The sequence below is a fragment of the Acipenser ruthenus genome, chromosome 16 (assembly GCF_902713425.1).
Source record: "Acipenser ruthenus chromosome 16, fAciRut3.2 maternal haplotype, whole genome shotgun sequence".
Classification (NCBI taxonomy): Eukaryota; Metazoa; Chordata; class Actinopteri; order Acipenseriformes; family Acipenseridae; genus Acipenser; species Acipenser ruthenus.
The window spans coordinates 33384931-33409179 of record NC_081204.1 but is presented as its reverse complement, the minus strand read 5'-3'; the positions used below and the strand labels follow the sequence as shown (position 1 = coordinate 33409179).

Genomic DNA, 24249 nt, shown 5'->3' with positions numbered 1-24249 from the left:
GATGATTTAAACAAAGGTTTAAACCTCAGCGGTATCATGTAAGTACAATATTGTGCAGGTTTGTTGTGCAACGTAAGTATTATTTGAGTGGTCAACAAAGTGTTCTTCATCATACTATCTGGAATTCTAACTGCATTCTCTGTCTGATTTATTTATTTATTTATTTATGTTGGTTAAATAACAGTTGTTTTCCACTTATGCACAAACCGCTCAAGATAACTTATCAAAAATTTATATGTCGCAGTTTAAGGGATATGCGACATGGAAATAAATGAGGCGCAGAAAGAACGTGTGAAACGGGCGGAATTACTGAAGGGGTGATTGTGGCATCGCTTGACGTTACGAAATGAATACAGTAATAGAGCATCTGACAATGAGGAGTAATGTGTAAGAGGCTGGTTTCATTTGCTGGTTTCATTGGGCTGGATGTAAGTTAAATGGGTGCGGTTTAAGACTCTAGCAAAGTCGAGTACACTAGCCCGTGACAACAAAGCACAAACAAACAGCTTCAAAATGAAACACATATACCTAACGTACCGGTAATAATTCTGGAAACTCCTTTCATATATCTGATAGCGTTCACAGCTGGCTGGATAAACATACAGTAGAAGATGTACACCACACCCGTCATGTTAATGCATGAATAAATGTTTAGAGCAGATAGTGACACAGCAGATACAGAGTGGACAGAATCCACAGCTGCATGTATATAGTAGTCAATAGCCACTCATATAGACTAAAGAATAATACAAGAACAAGGGTGGTTTTCTTTCCCAGCTACTGTTTCCAGTCTGTAATCTGTTTTAGACACCACTAAAAAAAAAAACTGTGTTAATTTAGTGTTGTGGTTTGGAACAGAAAGGAGAAAAGCCACAAATACCCGGCTCACAGCATCAAGTCTGCAGGGAGATTTAGCTGGGGTTTCTATCTGAGAAGATGAGTCATTCATTGCATCCGTGTCATTTCTGTACCTGGGTACACAGACAAAGTCTGCCACTTCTATATTGACAAGAAATGAAACGTAATGAGCCTTGCGAAGTATCAACTGGATATTCAGGAAAATAAGTCATGCACACAAGGTGAAGACATTGCACATTCTAGGTAAAAAGAAAAAACCCTGTGAAGGAAAACCAGACTGTCGCTATAACTCACTGTCATTTCCAAAAAAAAAAAGGGCTATCGATTCCAAAAACTGGGCTAATTAAAAAAAATAAAGTGGTCATGGATTCCTATCCAAGACCTTGCTCGAGGTCTTTAAGTGCCTAGTTTCTGTACACTACAATGCACTTTCACAATACCTGTTACAGTTCCCTCGAGGTGTCTAACCACAGACCCAGCAGCAGAGTACGAGTCAGTGGAGCATTGCTTTGTGTTGAGCGGCAGACATGGCTTCTAGACTCAAAGCTGCGCTGTCATTAGATTGAACCTTGGTGTCTTGTTATACCACAGAAAGAATACAATTGTTCCAAATAAGACAAAGAATGAGCCAGATGTATGGCAGGTTGTGGTAGGGACCAGGCGGTTAAGTGAGTAGTAATTACACAAATAATTGGGCAGAACTTTCAACGCTCAGACAGTAAAGAATGACATCATCTCAACAGGAAAACCCACAGCAAAAGAAAATAAACTGTAATTTAATATTATGTGATTTGAATGACTTGTGGAACTGTTACATTGATATATGTTTTTCTTTCGCTTGCAACAATGCTTGTTTGTGTAAATCCGTGTTTACACAGACATGCAATCGGCACTTGCAAAGTTTTAAGTATTCTGTAACCCTAAACCTTACCCTAAGCCTAACCCTAACCCTAACCCTACCTTAACCCCTACCCTAACCCCAACCCTCACACTAGCCCAGATGATTATATTAACAATAGAATGGCAGTTTTGATATTGCTAAATCCAGCAATATACCTTGAAGAGCATTTCCTTTCCAGATCTCTTATCGCCTCACAGCGAGCAGGTTTTAAGTTTTCTTGGCATTTCATAACATGTAATTTTTCAGTCAGCGAGAACAATCAAACGCCTGAAAGTGTGCTGGAGAAACATGGCTTTACAGGATAAACGTAAACCCCCTCAGTTTACTCCAGTTTTTGGCAGAGAATTTAGTTTTCCCAGACATCAATGTTTATTGCTGAATGGGCAGGTGTGTTGCTTAGCAGGTCTAAGCTCCAGGTAGATTTACAGTAACACAGCATTAGAAGTATAATCATATTAACTCATTTTTTGTCCCTAATGGAATTATTGCAATAGAGGAAATCTTTTTTGACAAAACTAAATTGCATTTTCCATTTTCAAAGCATGTCACATATGATTGAAAACTTACCAGGCAGCACTGACAAGTGGCTGTTTCATAGTTTTCTTCAAGACACTCCCTCAACATGCACAATTCATCTCTGGGTCCAGAAATGTTCACTCCTTGCTTGGCATGTTCCCTGGACTTTACAGAAGACTCTGTATTAATCGGTTCACAGGTCCTCTGAACCAGACGCCCAGGGAAACCTGCTTCACTCGAAATCTTGGCAGCGGTTTCTTCCACCATTGCCCAAGTACAGTCTTCGGAGAATGCTATGGCGCTGGGCTTGTGCTTTATAACCCGGACGCTTTTGGGTTGAAAGGGCCTAGCTCCATGGGTCGGATCCTCCAAAATGATGGGATAGTCTTCTGGAATGGAGGCGTAATCAGGGTCTCCATCATCACTGCTGCTTCCAGATGTAAAGAGGACTCCATACTCCCATCCCTCATGATCCCCCATGTTTGAAGCAGTTTAACAGAGAAAGAGCGGCTTAGCATTTGCAGACAGAGTGTGTATTTCCCATTGGCTTGGTTTGGCTACATTGTTGCGCCCTTTAGCTGCAGAGGCTTTCCTCTTGGTTATCTTCTGAAAGTTTAATCCCATTTATCCCATTAATCCCATTTACTTGATCTGATTGTACCACAGCATCTTGTGTTGCTGAGTGGTTGTTTCTGTAAAACAGAAGAAAAAAAAACATGGATGTACTCTAAACAGACTCAAAATGCACCCCAATCACCTTTATTTTTAGCGGGTTACAATAATATACAGGACAGTATATTCACATACAGACATGTACAAACATACAGTAATAAAGAAGTGAAACCCAAGGCAATGATCTTTTTAAATACAGTCTGTTTTGTTATTTTTTAAAATGAACATATACCATACATAATACAAGTGAAAACATTCAACTTAGCAATAGTAATGTTGCCAATGCTTACGAGAAGAAGAAAAGCTATAGCTGTCAGTCACTCCGACTCATGCATAATGTTTATTTGCTGCTTGAAGATTTTTACATCTACCTGTGCTATTGAACACTGGATTCAAATTTATTACAGTAATTTGCTTTCATCTTTTTTTATAGTGGTCTTGTGTATATCAATACATTATTTATATTGCCAAACCGTAGATTATTTTGAAAGAGCTAGGGAAGTATGATTGGTATTCCTGGGCGCCAGTTAGCTATGGTGCCTGCTTGGGCATGCTTATCAAGCCCCTATCAGTAATATTTACCCATACCACAGACAGACAGACTGCTTTGAAGATACCATCGCAATCCACACTGAGGGTCTTTTCAGAATCGCTCTTCTGAAAACTCAGAAAATAGAAAACGCTACAAGTAGCTACAAAGCTTTGGAGGAAGTGACATAAACCTTTTAGATACCTTTGAGTTATGGCATTGTTTTGAATTTAATTGCCAGGCACGTCTAATCGTCTTTTCAGCAATAGCACGTAAAGAACTAGAATGGGTTTGCCTTAAACAAGTCACGTAAAGCTCTTCATTGAGGTGTTTGCATTGGCCTAGATATACTACAGCCCTGTTTCAGCTAAATGTTCATCAATATAAAATAATGGCTTTCATTCAAAAACTTTTAATTCATTTTGTATGCAAATATTGTGGGCAAATTCCAAATGATGTTTCTGGTAACACTGTAGATTAAGTGTCTCTATTTACTGTGTACAGTATTTACATAGTCGTTACTTGCTAAATACACATGAACTTACACATACTTACAATGTTATTATGCATAGTTACAATTTACTTCATGTGTAAATCTTTTTGCACAATCCTAACCTTAACCCTTTTCTGATACAATTGTGTACTTGTAAAAAGTTCATTGTAACTATGCATAATAACATTGTAATTATGTGTCAGTGCACATGTATTTACAAAGTAACTACTATGTAAATGCATAGTAATTAGAGACATTTAAGTTTTTAAAAATAATGGGCACGGAATCATAATGAAATAAAGCGTACTGGACAATCCCATATAGTTTCACTGTAGCTAGGAAGTTGCACTTCAATCTGTGTATAAAGTGACCCCGTGCAGGGGCTGTGGACCACACATTCCTTACATCAAAGGCATATTCTCATGCTGCGCTGGCAGCAACAAGGCACCCACATATCACTTCAAAAGGCAGAGAGAAGTTATCACAGCTGAGATCTCAGTGCCCGCAAAAGCAAAAACTAAAAGTGATTCGCAATCTGACCATCTTCATCTGCCGAGCCCGACAGGTTACAAAGTATTAGAGGAATTCCATGGCAGCTGTACAGGGAGAGGAAGAGCTCAGCCATGCTGAAAGTGTGTCAGGGTAGACACACACATACACGCAGGGACGATAATCATGAGGGTAATGTATGAGGGTAATTAGAAAAATTGGTGAAAACGTCAAAACTATGGGCTGCTGCGCTGGGGTGGGGGGGGGGGGGGGGGGGTCAAGTCAGCTTAGTTGGAGGTAAAGGTTTGGGAATTCAATTCAAATTAGATCAAACAGCTCCCTCACCTAACTCTTTTTATTTGTGTTTGAATCTACCTCTTCAATCTGATACTCTCCCTGAGTTAGGACCAGCAATACAAAATATTACTCCTTTCCTTCAGCAGTCTTAATAGAGGGATACAAATGCACAATTAATTATCTGTATTAACTGCACAGGTTGGGTGGCAAAGCTTACTTAAGCTACAGTGGTGTTTTGAAGGTCATTTTGAATGATCTTTGCCGACATTGTGAATTAAACCTGTCTGGGACTACACCATTCAATGCCTGCTGACATTGTGAAAGAAACCTGTCTGAGACTACACCATTCAATGCCTGCCAGCATGGTTCAGTTTGCTCTCATCAGGCAGGCGTGGAGATGAGGAGATGCCAGGATCACTGTGTTAATCTCCCACACGCTCACGAGTATGGAGACACAACACACTAAAAATCACTGAACTAAGGTGCTTGTCGTACCGGTAAAGCATGTCTGAACCAATAAAATCAGTTACAGGTTAGTATGTGTCTGATTCACTCATAAAACACACACACAGAATTAAAACGGAGTTAAACTTGTGAACCTGTATCCAGAAATTCCATCCAAACTAGTATTGAGCCATACATGAGGTCCAGGACTCAAATTTATGATATTTTTTTTAAATCTCTATAAACTTTCTGAAACCTCGATAGATAGTTTTCAGTCCCCTTCTGATTTCAAAACTTAAAACCAATGTTAAATGCCCCGCGCTGGCTCAAATCAGTATAGCACACCAAAGTAAACATCTGTTCACAACCCTTCATATGAAAGCCCTGACTCATCGTGTAGAAGCAGCAATTGTACATTGTTAGTCCTCTTTCTATAGAAAGACCTCTTTAGCTGGCAGCAGCAGTAAAGGGTTAAAGGACGCCAGTTACACGTTGCAAGTGTTTTCCATGAGCAATGAGCAGCACCTCATATACTCACTCTTCCTGGAGAACTGTTGAGTCTTGCAGAGCACAGGAAAGCTTTACTGACAGGCTAAGAGCAGAAAAGTTGAAACTGAGCTCTACGTACAGTACCTGTAAAAAGAAGAAGAACAAAACATACCTTGCTTCTGTTGAGTACAGAGTACACCAAGTTACTTCATTGAAGACGGCTGGTGTGGCTAAACATGGCTTAAACAGCAGAGGAGTAACTGAATTCCCCTGGTGTGTGCGCAAGTCAAGACACACAGGCTCAAAGGCCAGGTTTCCCATTGGCTATGTTCCAAGGTTCTCTCTCTCTCTCTCTCTCTCTCTCTCTCTCTCTCTCTCTCTCTCTCTCTCTCTCTCTCTCTCTCTCTCAGAGTCGAATCACATCTGGAACATCTCAGACACTCACAGAGATTCTATTCAACAAACACTGATGACATCACCTCTCTCAGACAGAGTGCTGCTAAGGTGAGAAGAGAACCATCAACTCAATTCAGATCAAAGCTAAAACAAAACAAAATAAAAATGTTAGCGGTATCATTTTAGCTCTGTCCCGTCTGGCCTTTCCTAATGGTTTGGTTTTTGTTTGCTTCATTTCTAATCTCTAGCCGTATTGTATTTATGGTCTTCCCTTATTAAAGTTCCCTCATATTAAAAGCATACCAAAGTGTAATAAAGAACAGTGATAGCATGGAAAAGCACAGTTAAGCATTGGAAAGACCAGTGAGGTCATGGTATGTACATACCGTACTGCAGATTTGTTTTTTTTTAGGAGGATTTTAGAGGGTCGTTATGGCTCAAGGAAAGCATCATGCAAGTCTTGGGATGTTTATAAAAGCAAAAGTCATTTAGATAAAATACTCTTAAAACATTATTATTATTAACAACAACAATAATAATAACAATAATAATAATAATAATAATAATAATAATAATAATAATAATAATAATAATAATAAATAGAAAGTTGCCTCAAGGCTACAGATTTTTAACATTCAGTCTCTAAGCTACATATGTTTTTTTAAATATAGTTTAAACTTGTTTTGAAGCTAAATCGCATTCCTTTGAGGACAGCTGGGAGAATCTCATTTCCTGCACGGGAAGCTGCAGGCCTGTGGAGTCTCCCACACACTGGCTCCCTTTTCCTGCCTAGTGCATTTTGCTTCAGCAAGAACACACTTCTTAAATCAGTTTCTAATAAAGACTTAGTGGAGCAGCATACAGGGAAGCAGCCTATGTCTCCGGCTTGTATGCAGCTGCAAAATCAAATTCCAAATGTAAATCTATTCAAGTATTTATTCAAGATTACTAACATAAAAAAGGTTGCTAATAAAAAAATGCTTTAAAGAGTTTGAGGCCATTTAAGCTTCAATCAGTACAAAGTATAATCAAACATATAAGACAGGACCTTAGTCTTTGAAAGCAATGTGCCATGCAGTGGCTCTTCTACATACAATGCTTGAAAAGCATTCACAGAATGTTAAACATATGTCTGGCATTGCATAGGTGTGCTTAATCTTTCCATCAGAATTGCAGTGATAAAAGCAATGCAGTATAAAGATCTGTTACAACAGAACTAAAAGTTTTTTTGTTTTTTTTTTATCAAGATTTCTCCAGGCACCATTTTAGATGGATGATCTGCTGTACACTGCGTTCCAATAACTCAAGGGTGATGACGATATAAAGGTAATCCAAACAGATAACCTTGTTCCTGTTTTATTTTTAACTCAATGTTTTAACCTTTAGGTTCCACATACCTAAGAGTTCTGCTTTGCAATAGAAATAACATATCTGCTAGCTAGATATTCCCAGGGCAGTTTGCAGCCTGCTGCAACTCCAGTCCTCAAAGCTGCCTTGAAAAATAGATGCTGCAGCTCAACAAGACAGCTGGTGAAACATTTTAAAATAATTACATACACTTGCTATAGTTGCACTATGCTGTGATCACGATCATTCCTACAAAATGATTTAAAAAAAAAAAAAAGGCTGCCCCCTCATTTGTGGTTTTTCGGAGATCCCTAAACAACATTGAAGTATAAAATAAAATACTTCTGGTTTAAGAGTTTTAGAGCAGCAGTATTTAGGTCCACCGAAGTTTAAACCATTAAAATAAAATTGTGGACAGCATACTGTACACCCCTGAGACAGGTGTTTGCCAGAAAAAGGGAAATGCTTTCCAAATACTGTGCATTGATCGCAAGGCTGAGAAACTGCAGCCTGGCAGATACACTGGAAAACAATGTGACAATTATTCCATACGCTGGTCCAATTTGTTCTTGAACCAACATCTTCTCATATAATTACTATTGCTTTAAAAAAACAAAAAGCCAAACTATCATGCGCAATATTCAACCTGTCAAACTTTAATGATCAGTTTTTAAATGTGCAATTAATTTACATTTCTTCTGAGCAACCCAGTATACATATGCACAATAGAAAGAAAACATTTATTTTCTGATGACATTTACAGCAGACATTAAGAAACAGTAGTAATGTGTAAAGTACACTGCTTTAGAAAAAGATGTGTCACTTTCACTGAAAAATATAAATATCCAGTCGCAAAGAAATTCTCATTATAAAAATGTTGTATCTTACTTTTAGATTAGAAATGTACTGTTAAGCGTGGCCATTTTAAATGTTATATACAGTATTTGTATTGACATTTTTTCAATGTATTCATTGTAGATGACAAAGCTCTTTCAAGTGTGGAGTAACAAACACATAAGGGTTTATTTACATGCACAACACATTAAGGCATGTCTTTACAATTCCCTGCTTTAAAAAAACAAAAGGTACGTTGAAGCTCATCTGCAATAAACATTTCCCATGTAAAGATCTGACCCAAAACACAACCATATTAGGGAAATCGCCCCCAGCATGCTAATGTTTTGTGCCATCTATTAACACAAGTTCAGTAAACCTTTTCAGCACGTAAGCTAGGAATCGCTAAGTGTTGTAACTTTCTTCAGCTAAGTCACTCACTCATATCTCTAACACAGAGATTTCCTTAATGAATATTAGTCATTTAGAGTATGAACGTTTACAAGGATTTTTGTAATTAATAATTTAGCTGTGAATGCCATGAGCAAGAGATGCATAGTCAGAGCTGCAGGTACAACTGTGTAGAACTGAAAAGAAAAAAAAAAACATGGTTTATAAGAATGGTCCAGATTTATACATCTAATATTTTAACTCAACTTGCGGAAACTGTTTATCTGCATGGATTCTTCAGAACCCAGTTGAGATTCATGAATCAGACTTTGAGTCCATTTATGTCATTGAAAAAAAAAAAAAAAAAACAGTAGTTTGTTACAATGTCATAGAATCTTTGTTAATTTCAACCCCCTTCAATCACCACAACTTCTAACACCTGTATTCATAAAATAAATTAATCAGAAAACAAACCCAAATACAACCTTTACAATAAAAAAAAACATAAAGTCTTAAAAGAACAAGTTAAACATAAAATAGTGTTTACATTGAACATACACGGTACACCCATTTATACACAGCCAGAATCATCCTGACAAGTAGCAAGGTTATATAATGTTTAGTGAAACAAACAGAACAGTATTAGAATTGCTAACACTTTGTAATATTCCAGTACAGTTCACTAGTAGACAAAAGAGTAGCATAGAATAACCCAACCACAATTCTCAAGCTGCGGAGCAGATTTAGCAAACAGAAGGATCAAAGGTGGTTTGCACTTCTTCCTGAAGAAGGGTTGCTCACTGTTATACAAACATTCTGTTTGATTCAGTTGTGTTGGGGGTGCAGTTGTGTTAGACTGTACTACTACTATGCCAGTTTGCTTCTGAAACAAATTCTACCAAGAATCCAAAACCTGAAGTATTCATCAGGATAACCCTGCTGTCTTTCACAGTCAGGGAATGCTTTCTATCCAGCAGTACACTGGAGCGCCAGTAATTTAAATGCTGAAATACTTGGCGTTTCAAACAGCACTGTATTGCTGGCTCTTGTGTTATTTGGTTGATTTTTAACCTACCATAAGGCAAACAACTATTTTAATCCACCCGTAAAACCTGCATATGACGGGCATTTTTTAATCCAGAGACAATTATATACCATTCATATTATTGCACTCCATGCATATTCTCTTATTCTTCACTTCCTTGCAAATTCTAAATTGTTACAGATTAATAAGAGACTTCAATAAAAATAACAATGGTATTTTAAAAGATAACATAGGGTCCAGTTCCATGTTTAATGCATTTATTCCCAAGGGTTACTTCAAATAGTTTAAAACACATGCAGGTCATTTTGGGCTGTTGACGCTTATTTGAGTCACCCTGAACCTTCCAGCTTCCAATTCCTTTCCTTCCCAAATGGGAGTGAAGAACAGTCTCTTAATCTTCAGGAGAAATGCTGTCAGTTCAGGGTCCTGTGCCTGTCGCTCCATCGCTGTGTGATGGGGAGAAGGTAAGAATCATCCAGCTGATGACAAAGTAGAACAGGAATACTGGATACACAACCAAGGCTTTGCGATTCGGAGGCTGGCTGTCTGCCAAGAAGGCTGTGGATGCTGCAGGGAGAGAGCAAAGGGGATGTAAAGTAAAGAGGTATCAACTACCAACGCCAGACCATTGGATCCGAAACAAACCCCCAATCCCACCACCCTCAACGTGTTATAAAAATGATTTAAACTCCAGGCCAGCGCATTTCGGTTATAAAACTAAGAACATTAATTTTGGATTGTTTTAAACAGCAGCATTGATCAAACAATTATGAATCATACTATTGCTATTGTCCTCATTGTAATCTAAAGTGGCCATTTAAGCTTCTGAAAAGAACAAAGAACTAAAACCATACATTCTTCTTAATATTGTATAATAACTCCACCTGCTGGACTAACATCACATTACACCCTTAGAACCATGTGAACAGTACTGTTAGACTACAAGTTCAACAGATGCATTGCTTTGCTTACTAGTACTACTGTACAATACTTGTCCATGTTTAAAAAATAATAATTATAATAATAAAAAAACATAAAAAACCCACTACTTACCAAACGTTGACCATCCAAACGACGCAACGACTACTATAAATCGAACAATAAAACTAGCTGTCCCTGTGCCCCCTAGAAGCACCAGCCTGCAGACAATCATTGCAACAGTCAGAGGCAGGATACAGTATCCCAGTACACACAGGCTCTGGAAGAACGAGCTGCGAAAAGAACACATCGGAAAAATTATGCCAGCGGAAAACACACTAGATTTGCATGCACTCAGATATTTCATTTGTGTTACATTTGTACCCAACAGGCTCTGCTTTAATTATTTAAACCGTGGCAGTTTAACAGAACAGACCCACTGTCTCAAAAAACAACTGTAGTTGAAAACATAGGAACTAGTTACTAATTACTGTGAAATGACAAAGCGATGGGTTATTTGCACACTAATACAATAGAGACGTTGGTAGGAATGTGCTAGGAGTAGCTAAGGTACACACTGGATCCACCTAGCAGTCATTTAGCAGCCTGAATAGCCAACTTGTGCTGTGTTCCGCTCTGTGCTTCAGTCTCAATAAAAATAAATAAAGAACAATGGACGTGTTTTTGTTCAAGTACAAAAAAAGCGGTACTCACATAGTGCCTCCCAGCAGCTTGGAATTCAATGTAATAATGACCGATCCAAACCATATAATAACAAACACTTCAGCAAACTGGGGCCCTCCGTCTTCTTTGCTGTCTGCAGACCCCCCCTGCAGCATGCTGGAGACAGGAGGACAGGGAGGGTATCAAACACTGGCACTCACAAACACACACACACATTCAGTAATATATTCATTCTTGACACACAAGCCGAAAACATCAAGTCCCCTCAAGAAATCAATAACATTACCTTTGATATGCAACAATATAGATTTATAAAAAACAAAAAGGATCATTTGATTTTTTTCCTAATATACCCATAGTAAACCTTACTAACCCATTCATATTAATATATAGTTTTATAAAATGCCTTTAACTTACAGAGCTAATGTGACACAGAGCAGCAAAGGACCCCATAAATCCCCTGTAAAAACATAAAAAAGATGTTACAGTACTGTAGTTTATGTAAACCCCACAAACACACATTAACGTCAATGACACTGATTATAGTTGGTTTGCAATGCTGACAACAACTTAAGATCCAACAAACAGCATCATTACAGCCAGTGTAATGTTACGGTGTAACTAAAAAAAATATGTTTTAAAGCTTATGCTTACAGTCTCTAAGTAGTGTTGTGCTTTTCTTAGGATACATCACATGGCCAAACTTTTTTCCTACAGCCTTCAAATCTCTCAGCTGAAAAAAAAAGACACAGAACTCAATATTTAAACTTTTAAAATTACAATTTGTGAAAAACAGAGTATACAATTTATTCCATAAAGGTATTCAGTAATTCTACCAGTATTCATGGATTACAGGACTTACCAATTAATTCTTGACACACTACTCGTAATAAATGTTATAAATGAAGCCCCTAAGCAGTTCTGTTGTTGTACTGTTAGCAGACAGATTCCCATTACTTTCTCCCTTTTAGATACAAGTTGACTCTTTCCTGGCAGTAAGACACTGAATGCAGCTTTTTTTCTGAGGGCTGGTTTCAGTTTTGTTCAGTTCTCAAAATTCCAAGACGCTCAGTTCAGCATTTTCTATTAAATGGAACTTAAACCTAAAAAGCTCTCTTTGTGTCTAAATAGCAGGATTTCTAAAGAGAGATGGGGCAGCCAAAACATTTTCACTGACTCAACAACAAGACTTTGTAAGCAGAAGAAATAACGAATTCAACTAGTGCTTCTTTTCTCAACAGTCTTTTAGATGTCTAGCAGCCAAGTTCTGACCTGTTTTTTTTTTTTCTTTTCTTAACCCTCTCCATAACACATATGGGCTTTGTGAAAAAATTTTACCCAAACCAATTATAAATCAGGCTTTCTTTAACCGACTGACTGATCTTGATTACTACAAAAAGTGTCTTGAATCTCTTTTGAGTCCGTTATTTCTTCAACGTATGAACATTGTGTAATTGGTGGGTGGACTTCAGCTGCAGTAGGGAACTCACATTGTCTGGTCATGTTTTTTCCTAGCTTGATGCCGCAGAAGTGATGATCCAGCGTATACAGACACATGTAATAAATTGTTTTATATTTGGTTTAAAGTGAAAATGTGTCACAAAAGGTTTTGAAAACAAAGATTTAAAACTAATTTACTGTGACTCTCAGAAACAGATGTCCTTGAGAAAGTAATCCCAAGCTTGTTATCTTTATACTAGTATAAAGTTTGGTTTAATTTCCCAATGCTAAAAAACGTACTTTTCCCATTCTAGTTAAATATGTAACTCACAATGGTTTCTTTCACTGGTTCATCAAGTGTAGAGTACTCATCATCATGTGACGGAGACCCAACTGGAACTGTGATCTCTCCTTCCACAGGGATATCTTCTGAGATGGACACATCAGACAGCCCTGCAAACTGCAAAAAAAAAAAAAAAAAAAAAAGAATATATATATAGGAGAAATCAGGGCCTCCCACTGCATAGCCTTCCTGCTTTTTCTATGAGTTTAATATGTGCTTGTTACTTATACACTGTAGCTAATCTAGCTCGTAGTAAAACCTGGAATGGGTGAAACGGCTATGTAATTAGAGTCTCATTTCCATCCCTGGAAATACTGCTTTATATTCATTTTCCCTGAAAGGAGGTTTTTTTTTGTTGTTTTTTTTCTGAGCTGGTCACCAGGTAATGACTAATTAGTGGTATAATGCTTTTCAAAGAAAACAACGTGGTATAGTAACTACTTTTAAAATACCATTTTAGACTGCCTTACCTAGCATAATTTCGATAGTTTCAGATAAGTGCTAATAAGCGTCTGAGAAACCAGCTCTAAAGTGTTAGGACCTGGTCAGGGGTTTGGTTGACTCAACTAAATGACTACAGACATCCACCAAGATTGCCTATTTCGACATTAACCCTATGAACTCTTCTGGCACCCATATTATAAAGCAGCTTTGCATAAAGACACCTGCATTATGCCATACTTAACTATTTTAGCACTAAGTAACATTAAAGAAAGATCACCTACAGTCTCTAACCCTGGTCCTGGAGAGCTACTGTGGCTGCTTAATTAGTCAAGATTAACAGGTGTTCCAGATCTTGACCCTGAAAACCTGCTAGATAGGGGCTCTGCATGACCAGAGTTGGAGACCCCTGTATTTGTGTGTGTGTGTGTATATATATATATATATATATATATATATATATATATATATATATATATATATATATATATATATATATATAAAGGTTTCTCATGAGAGGTCAAGGGCAGTGAGACAGTTCTGGCAGATGGAGTGATAACCTCCTCTGGTAACACATACATACATAAATACATAACCCCATCACTAAAAACGTATAGTTTTACTTTACCAAAATGTACTTACTGGCAGTAAGTAAAACTGGATTTGTATATCAAAAAGCCACAGGGTCCATCCACACTGAGTGGCTTTGCGGGCTTGTGCCTATAGTCCTCCACCCCCGGCAATATGATAACATCTTTCACGTGTCATTTTGAGCTGGTACTGCCACTGTCACATGGGAATCCAGTGACGTGGATGTTGTTTGGCATGCTCACCTGGCTGCACTTTCTCTATTAACAATATAATACTATGCGAGCAGCGCTGTTCACAACTAGCTCTGCGGCTTAACTGTACTGCAGCACCTCCTTCGACAACTTTGAACCCAAATCTATTTAATTTGTTGTCCACAAACAAATACAGCCTGTCAACGCAGGTGACTCGTGTCAACAACGTTTATAACCAGCATACTGTAAGCCTATTAGAAAACGGGAAAAAAAATGTCTAATAGTGTCTACGGACCACAAACGTCACTTCAGAAATTATAAACAAAACGACACTCATCACCTTCATAGGCCTATCCATATACGTACTGTAATTACAAACACAACCTCGTATTTTAAATAATGTACATTTTAAACCGCCATAAACCAAACGGCTAACTCCTAGCTGCAACCAGACACCCTCTCGAGTGAACGCGGCACGCTCTGAAGAAGGGAAATATGAAATTAATAATATTGTTCTCACCAGGGGTTTACTAGCTTCATCCACTTCCGCCATCTTCGCTCATCTGAAGCTACGTGGAGACAAATACACAGACGACAACAATCAGCGACGCCGTCCCTGTCGGTCGAAGGATTTGAACGTCAACAAATTGTGATTCTGACGATAAACACTGCAGTACAGCACCCCGGCCACAAAGGGGCGCTCCGCTAAAGGCTGCGGCACACTATATAAAGAGATACATTCAGTCCAAAAACATTTTAATTAACTTGCATGAGACAAATACATTGTTGACTGCAGCTCAGAGGAACAAAAACAATTATCCAGACTCCCTGTAAATCTCTGTAACGTTCTACTTGAGGGGTAAAATCTGTGTACACTTTTAAAATATAGCTCTTTAATCTCACATGTTAAGGAAAGCGGTACGGGACAAACCACGTAAGTCTCCACTTGATAGTAGCTAATGTAAGGGGTTCCAGAGGACTTTTGAGAAATACATATCTTCCTTATATGTTTATTATCACATCTCCTATCCAAAACATGTATACAGTTTATAGCTAAAGAGGGGATTGCTTTACTTGGCCTACTGAGTTGATGTAACAAGGGATACATGGCACTGAGTTATACAAACCAGTGTAATCCTTTGCAGTGCCAGGTTTAAGTACAGGCCATTCATTCATAACTACCCGTATTAAAAAAAAAAATACATTTGACGCTTTTTTATCCTACCTAAAACACCATAGACGAATACTGTAGCTTTAAAAAGGAATGTGCGGTTACAAAAAGCATGTCACTTGCAAGACCGAGCGCAACAGATTCCAAACCGGGGTGTACCATGGGACTTGTAGTCTTTTATCTCTAACGCTGTGCTGTTATGATGTGTGCTCCCACCTTTTAGACATAACGTTTTATCTGCAGTTCAAAATGGATGAAAGAATGGGCATAAACATGACCATGTCACACTTTAGAAATGAAGATCTGTGTAAGTATATTGTATGAAATAACCCTTATGCGTCCCTGACTATTGCTGCACAGGTCACGTGGGGAGATTCTTGACTGTACATTATCGTCACATGGTTGCTTTGTTTTGTTTTCCTGACTTGTGTTGGTGGATGGAACAATACGTCCACGTGGTTTCAGTGGTGGCTATTTTCTCTACATTGGAAAGAAAAAATAAAATTAGGTTTATACCCTAAAATAGGCGTCTTGGGTAAAAAGACTACAGGACCCACAATGCGTTGCAACCTGGGAGACACAAAGTTAATACAACGCAGATGTGATTACAGTTCAGTATGTCAAGACCTATAGTGTTCTGTGCACCTTTAGAGATCTCGGTTTCCACAGGCAGGCGGCATCACACAGAGCAAGGCAATCTATTCACAGGCAGAGGGCGGGCGCGAACCCGGGACTTCTCGCACTAAAGCACAGCGCCGATACCGCTGTACAAAAAAGAGCCGGCTCCCTTCCAAGGAGCGTATATCAGGCTTAAATGTCTCTGTGTGTGATTGCGTCAACTACCAGCCCTGCTGCTGCCTTCCCCCATGCATGCTACACTCTCCCCTGCCAGCCTCAAGTCCTCCCCGGACTTGCTCACCAGGCTACACACCCAACAAGATACAACATTAAAAGTACAGCTTTCGAGGTGTTACTTTATACTACAGACTATTAATATCTGTAATGCAGGATGTGTTGTATTTTTATTTTTACACGGTAAACCAAATGTTAAAAGAACGAAACATACATCTTTTGTATGTTTAAATACGAGACCCGTTCCTGTCCACTCCTAATTTCCGTATAGTACACCTTTAAAAAACTGTTTAGTACAACATTGCAAAACTGGATTCCCACAACAAAACGTTAACATTAACAGCATAACATCACATGCATCTCCAGTGCAGTGGCTATAAAAACAATACGTTAAAGACAAGATGGCATTGATTGCATGGCTAATAAATGTAATATTAAATTCCATCTATTACTATATGCAATGTTTAAATACGTGTGCGTTTGTCAGTTATATATATATATATATATATATATATATATATATATATATATATATATATATATATATATATATATATATATATATATATATGCAAGTTAAAAGGACACAGTAAGTTTATGTGAAGGGTATTGACAGTGCTTTTCCTTCCTGTCTTGGCTTCAGCACAGCCGAGGAAACCTTGGAAAAGCGCCGCTGCGGCTTTAAGACCGGGCTGCGGATGTGCACGGGGGAGGTCCGTTTCCTCGCCTAGCCTGAATTTCGTATTCCATCCACTTCACAACAAGGAAATCCCCGAGTAGCACAATCTGCGGAGGTCCTTCACAGAGACAGATAGGGGCATCTAAACAGATATCGTTACACTACTCACGCAGGAGCAATCACACGTTCCAGCTTGAAAATGATTAATGTCAGACAAAAGAAACCATAGATGACATGTGCGCGCCGCTGCAAAGGGGTGTTTTTTTCCAGTTCCAGCTCAGTGTCTGAGAACTGATTGGAATTCATCATCGTTGTTCAAAGCTAGGTCAGTGCACGGCAACATCACCACGATGCCTTAAATCGATCCTCTGCGCGATAGGGATACGTTTGCAGAGCCTAGTCTGGGCGCGAGCTCACAGCTGGATACTGCTGTATTTGGGATTTGACAATATCTGGACGTGAAAACAGCCCTGTAAGACTGTGGTAAGACTGTATCTAGAAGGTGTGTCGTGCTGTTTTACTAGAGACTACATTTAAAGCATATATATATTAAGAATCAATCATGGGGCATCCTCCGCTGGAGTTCAGTGACTGCTACCTAGACAGCCCTGATTTCAGGGAGAGACTCAAGTGTTATGAGGAGGAACTGGGTCGGACTAGCCGGTTCCTGAAGGAAGTGATCAAGGATGGCAATAACGTTATCAGTACCATCAAAAGTAAGTGCTCTACGTTACAATAGTTCTTTCTTAACTTCATAGCATAAGCCTCCTTTCAACATCGATGAACTTTGTGTTTGTTTTTACCTATACTGCATTTTTTGACATGTATATCGTGTGCTTGCTTACAGTACAGTACAATATGCAGTCATCTTCTTTGAATGTGGTCCACCCACATTCTGAAAGAAGCTATCCTCCTTCTTAATTCTGCAATCATGCTGTCATGCCACAACTATTTTAATATTTTTTTTTTAAATGAACAATTAAACAATTAAAAGGTATCACATTTGGGCCCAAATTAAATTGTTTATATATATATATATATATATATATATATATATATATATATATATATATATATATATAATGTGTATATATATATATATATATATATATATATATATATATATATATATATATATAATGTATATAGTTTACAGTGCAGCTATAATTTGGATTTAATCCCAGACCAAGGTGTATTCACTGGGATGTTGATATCCTGATGTCATAAACCCTTTTCTTGTGCCATTGACGTAGTTCTATTGCAGGGGTGCACAGATCAGTACCTGGAAGACCTGGAAGGATGTTCCATTGGTTCCAGGAGGTAATTTAGGGTGTAGATGGAACAGACTTGGGAAATGGTACTGGATCTTGATGTGAAAATGCATAATTATGAGGGTGAAGGTGTGTTACTGCACAGCACCTGCAGCACTCCAGGAGAAGGTACTGGAGTGAAGTGACAGGGACAGTTTTGCACAGTGGAACCGCTGGAGTAATCCAGAGTGGTTGGGGAGATGGGGAGATGGGGAGCTTCCCTGGGACTGGGTGGGGGCAGTGAGACCCGAGTGAAGGGGTATTCAATAGTGTGGAAGACACCGATGAATAGATAGAGAGCCTCCCTGAGAATATGCATGGGTTGTAATAGTACTAGCAGATGTCCGATGCTGTCAGTGGGGGTTGTCAGTAGTGGATGTGGTATTGCTCACTGAATTGTGGCATAGTATAGACACCTGCAAAACAGACAGACAACCAAAAAATGGGGTTATGATGTCAGCAAGTTTACAGTGCCCTGCACAGCGCCCCATGTTATAAACTGCAATAATTCAGTAACATAAACCTGTGAATGCAACTTACTGTACAGAACATAGACAAATCACAAGTCAGTATCCAGGATATAGCGGATATACAGTACCCGTGGCTGGAGATTCAGGACAGCAAGCAGTGGTGAAACTATGGCTAACTTAGAGTTGTAATTGTGGTCTTAATCAGCAGGTACTGTACAGTTTAGGTCGGGCTCTTCTAAATGTGGAGCTGTCAGCGGACTGGGAAACGGCATGTTGGTCTGTGTGGTCTAGTTTTGCAATTAAACTGTATTACTGTAATAACCCGGTTTTAACCACGTCTGAGCTGTATTTAAGTACACTTCGGTTTTGATGCTTACGGCAGTTCTTTGCTGCTGGTTTGGAAGTTTAAAGACAAGGTAATGATCAAGTTAGAGATGTGCACAGTTGTTCAATACCATGCTGGCACTGACTTTCCTGTTTATCCCACTATTCTGCCGTGCTTCACAATCACACCCACAACTCAGTGACCTAACCATTATTTCACTGTTGAGTTTCCTGCATTAGCTTTTTACCAAATGATGCCAATCTTCACACTTGGTTTTAAATTAACACAGCGTTTCCGGCAGTAGTTTTATTGGTCTGAATAATTATGGACCTGCGTTAGTCTAGATCCATCTTAATGAGTTTAGTTTTCATTCAGACATTTACATCTGACACTGCAAAGAGTCTGCAGTGCTCATAGTTTAGATCCTTTAGAGCAGTGCTTCCCAACCCTGGTCCCAGGGACCCCTGTGCGTCTGCTGGTTTCCATTCCAACTGAGCTCTCAGTTACTTAACTAGACCCTTAATTGAACGGATCATTTGCTTTATTAGACCTTTTTAATTGTTTTCAGCTCTTAAACAGTTGCAGAGTTCAAGTTACTTGTAAAATTTTGCCCACTGTTGTTGTTTGCTGATAGTGAAGTTCATGGTGTACCCTCACCCAGGCGTCTGGGGCAGTGTTGCTAAAGTGCTAACAAAACAAACAAGCTGCTCTGCAGGCAGCAGATAAACAGCACTTTCAGTGTCACATTACAGGGTTTATCAGCTTTAGGTTTTAAAGAACAGCCTCTTTGTGGACTTTCACTTCCCTTGAAACATGGGAGTGAATTAACTAGGCAGCAACTGTGCTGCATATCCCATTGCTGTACGGTATGTGTATACAGTTCCTGTGTCTGCTGCAGAATGACAGTGCTTGTGCAAGATGCCTTCTTCATGCAAAGCATCTTTACCCTGCTCCCTGCTCAGCAGCTTTTCCATTGACCTTATTCCAATGCAGCCCCTGTATTATCCACTTGCAATGTCCATCTCTGTTACGCTTGTTGCAATACTGTAGCTGAACAAACGTCTTAGTTCAAGTGGACTTTGAGGATGTTATCAACTGGTTAGTCTGTTTTAATACAAGCTGCTGCCTTACAGTGGATTCAGTTTACTGCTCCACATGTGGCATTTGTGCTCCAGGCATTTTTCTTTTTCATTCTTTCTTTCCAGAAGTACAGGTTGTCTTTGTTTGGTTATTGTTAGCTACTGCACTATAGTTACGGGTGTCTGTAAGTTCATATTTGTAATTGCTTTAATTCTTGCCTTATAGCACTGTCAATGTAAAACAGCAACACACACCCTATGCACAACCCTTATTGAAATTCTCCTTTACCCTGATATTGAGAACCGTATCTGTGGTTATCGGGTTTGTGAGCTGAAGCTGAAGAATACATTTGATCAATCTTTTTTCCATTGGATATAGAAGAGAAGTGGGAGTCAAAGTGAGCTAATCAGGTCACCATCACTGAACGCAGAAGTTGAATTGGCGATGTATGTGTTTATTTTCTTGTTATCCTCACCAAGCAGCTGGCCACCTAATCTTGCCTTTGTCTGGCCTGCCTTGATCAGATTGAGGCATGATTGATCCTTGAACAATCTCGATGTTTTGGATGGGGAAAATAATAACTTTATGTGTGTGTTTGCATTATTATAGTAATACACACAAAGGCAATGTCTGATAGCGACAGTATTTGCTCTGTGAGGTCCTCTTTTCATTGTGCCCTGCTGAATGCTTATTAGATTGGATAACATTGCATTAAGCAATCCATTTCTAAAACTAAGCCTAGTTATCCTATCTAGACATCACCATCTACCGCACAGCACCGGCACCAAGTAGACACTAGAGCACAATGCGTGTTGGGATGGACGTGATGTTGTTTTCGCAGATTTCCGAGCAGACTGGCGTGACTGCATACTGTAGGTGTGCCTTTTTCACAGGGCTGTCAGGCTTGAATTCAATGAGGAGTCGTGTCCAATGGCAGGATCCTCTTGGCAAGCTCAATGCTAGGTAAAGACAGCTACAGTGGAAAATCAGTACAAACTGTTTTCTATCAGTCATGGTCCCATTACAGGTGTCGTCCAGTAAAAGTGAACAGTTTCACTGCCGCGTTGTTTCCGGCCATGTCAATAATGCTGACCACGCATTGTGTACACAGCTGTGTACTACGCGTCTCTTGATTTATGGTCGTACCTCAGAAACATTTAATTATACATAATGTTCTGCGCATGTACTTCTTCCACTTTACACTGTTAATTGGTATCCCTTATCCATTTTACCTCCTGTTTCCAAACCAGTCTATCCGAGACACCGTTCCCCCTACATTATTACATTGTGCCTCTGGGGGATGCTTTGTTTTTATTCACATACCCATAAGTGTTATAATAACACACCTGTAAACCAGGTTTAGTGTTTCTCAACCTGATAAACGTGTATGAATGTGTTTGTTCTGCTTTCCAGTCAGTCAGGAGCTAGGCCTGTCGTAGCAGCTGAAGCTTGCTTGCATTTTTGTAAATGTGCACGCACCCACTCCCATATTCATTCTCCTACGAGGAGAGGCACAGCTGTGTGTGTGTTTTCTCACAAATTCTATTTTTGCTCCCACTTCCATTATTTCTACACCAATAAAGCAAAGTTGTACAGCACGAGACTCCATGCATCATTACCTGTTGTAGGATTGCTTCATCCACGATTCGAAACACTCAATTCTGAAAGGTAACAATATTATTGTTATAATAATATTTTTAAAAAATGAAAGAGACAGAAGATTGAGATACTGTTTTCATCAGTGCATGAATTGCTTTTCCACTTCACTAAGATGCAGGAGGTAATTAGCTGAGCTTCACTTGGCTTATCATCTCATCTGTGTGGTTTGGTGGCTTTCACTTTGTGACCGACAGCAGCGCATGATTCAGCAGGGATTCCTACTGTGTAAATTTATACCAGTGTTAAAAAACTTTAAAACTGATTTCTCTTGACATGCCAGACATGAAAAATGTGTTGTTGTTTTTTTTTTCTGGAAATTAGACAAACCTGTTTTGCTTTTGAAGACAAAATTAAGTTTAAGTTCTCTGAAGTACTTGAAGCCCTTCCATCGTGTTATACTCAGAGCAAAAATCTATAACAGCCTTGAGCAAGTTGTTTTTAAACAATTGAAATTATTTTTGTATTTGTTCTTGGCCACTACCTAGACAATGCTGCAGGATCACAGACATCATTTTAACTGCATAACATGGAGTTGCTGATATCACAAGCCCTATCGAATCCATGCATTAGGAATAGCGCTCATGTGGGATGCAAGCCTGCTGCAGCAGCCTGGAAAGGCCTTGCAGAACAGCATTGGAGGGGGAGTGGAGTTTGGCTTTGAAACAGACGGACAGAGGCAGGATTTGATGATGATGGTGATGGTGGGGCAAGTTGCTGGAGACGACCTCAGATTTTAAACAGATGTGCCTTCCGTCCAGCACCAGGTTTAACTCAGTGGCTGTTTAGAGTGGGAATCCTCTCCAGCAACAGGCTGACGCTTGTGTAAGGATAGTCAGTGTGTATATGAAGCCTGTACTGTAACATCCCCTATGATAGCTGTCATATGAGGCAGGGCTTTTACTCCAGTCTTAACTGCTAAACAGTGCGCACATTCAGAGTTAATTACAAAACTGAGAAACAAACAAAAAAACGACATTGGATCTTGTTTTTTATATTACTTAGCGTTAGTTGTTTGGCTGTAGTTTTGTAAAATTACCAGGAGTACTGTCAAAAGCCTAATAGTATTTTTTTGTGTATTTTTTGCAGACTGATACTGTGAGTAAGTATTAGGTGATTGCTTACTGTTGTTTGAATTCGCATTTCTATTTGATGTGTCTGATTTCCAGGTGCTGGAACACGTTCAGCTTTAATCCCTAAAAGACCAGTGACTCTTATATCCTTTAACACAGTGCAGCACGGAAGGTGCTAAGGTGTCATCACAATCTTTGACATTGAGATGCATGTGATTTACAGATTGAGATGCTGGTGCACTGCAGTGACATACTGTAGCTGTGCAAAAACACAAATTCAGAGGAATTGAGGTGCAACTGCAGTGAAAATAATGTAAGTGAGGACAGGAAAAGATGAGACTTATAATATGTTATCACCCGTTTCATCTGATCAAATGGAAGGTATACAAACGGGATCACATCTAGACATGTACGTATCCCTGCATTTCCCTATTATTGCCGACCCAGCCATGGCACTTTCCATGAGAAGGCTGTGTGGTCCAGTGGTTAAAGAAATGGGCTTGTAAACAGGAGGTCCCCGGTTCAAATCTCACCTCAGCCACTGACTCATTGTGTGACCCTGAGCAAGTCACTTAACACCCTTGTGCTCCGTCTTTCGGGTGAGACGTAGTTGTAAGTGACTCTGCAGCTGATGCATAGTTCACACACCCTAGTCTCTGTAAGTTGCCTTGGATAAAGGCGTCTGCTAAATAAATGAGAAGGACCTACAGTATAGTGACTGCACCCAGCCCATGTGCTAGAAAACCAGCTTAATAGTTAAGAAGAATGTTAAATGCTTTAAATGCCATCTCACCCATTTTGCCACATCATTTGCACAGCATGTAAACTGTAAAAACAGGAATGAGAAACAAGCTGAATCATGCAATATGCGCTCCCGATTCCTGTTTCTAAGTTCCAGATTGAGTCACGCTCTTTACTGTGGTATTGATTGCTTGAGTGGGGCGTAATATATTTTTATCATGTGACTACACGTGGTAACACATTTATAAAGTGAAATTCAATCCTGATATTTAAAAGTGTTAATCAAAACACTTTTTCACCCTGTCCAACACTACGTTTCCAATCTGTATGCCAGTGGGTTTCAGGGTGGTATCTTGAGCATACTGTATAGTGAAACAGACAATCGATTCTGTGTCCTGTGTTTCTTATTTTGCATGTTTGAATATGGTGCTTTCCTCTTGTTGTATCAGCCTGCATTGCCCATTCTAGAAGTCATCAGCTTCCTGTATAAGGCATGTCGGATCTTAATACACCACCATGCAACTTGTAAACCCAAAGTCTCACATACTCTGCTGTATTATGTTAATAAAGGCTGGTGTAACGGG

At 39.2% G+C, this 24249-nt stretch overlaps 3 protein-coding genes across 3 annotated transcripts in view; 1 reads left to right on the top strand and 2 right to left on the bottom strand.

Moving 5' to 3' along the window:
- The window catches only part of LOC117412084 (stAR-related lipid transfer protein 13-like), a 57855-nt gene extending 51869 nt beyond the window's left edge, over nt 1-5986 (bottom strand). Inside the window, exons 1-2 of the mRNA XM_058989524.1 lie at nt 5861-5986; nt 2327-2967 (exon numbers count right to left, since the gene is read on the bottom strand). Coding sequence (XP_058845507.1) covers nt 2327-2755 — 429 coding nt within the window. The 5' untranslated portion in view covers nt 2756-2967; nt 5861-5986. The remainder of the gene's footprint in view (nt 1-2326; nt 2968-5860) is intronic.
- Nucleotides 5987-8064: 2078 nt separating this feature from the next.
- Nucleotides 8065-14979, bottom strand: LOC117411900 (protein YIPF6-like). The gene is made up of 7 exons (XM_034019732.3): nt 14829-14979; nt 13074-13202; nt 11957-12035; nt 11720-11762; nt 11333-11458; nt 10754-10911; nt 8065-10267 (listed from the first exon to the last, which is right to left on the bottom strand). The coding sequence occupies exons 1-7, from the start codon at nt 14859-14861 to the stop codon at nt 10119-10121; spliced, it is 717 nt and encodes a 238-aa protein (XP_033875623.3). The 5' UTR covers nt 14862-14979; the 3' UTR covers nt 8065-10118.
- A 2012-nt stretch (nt 14980-16991) lies between these two features.
- LOC117412275 (oligophrenin-1-like) overlaps nt 16992-24249 on the top strand; it is a 41951-nt gene continuing 34693 nt past the window's right edge. Inside the window, exon 1 of the mRNA XM_058989523.1 lies at nt 16992-17726. Within this exon, the coding sequence (XP_058845506.1) occupies nt 17573-17726 (154 nt within the window). The 5' untranslated portion in view covers nt 16992-17572. The remainder of the gene's footprint in view (nt 17727-24249) is intronic.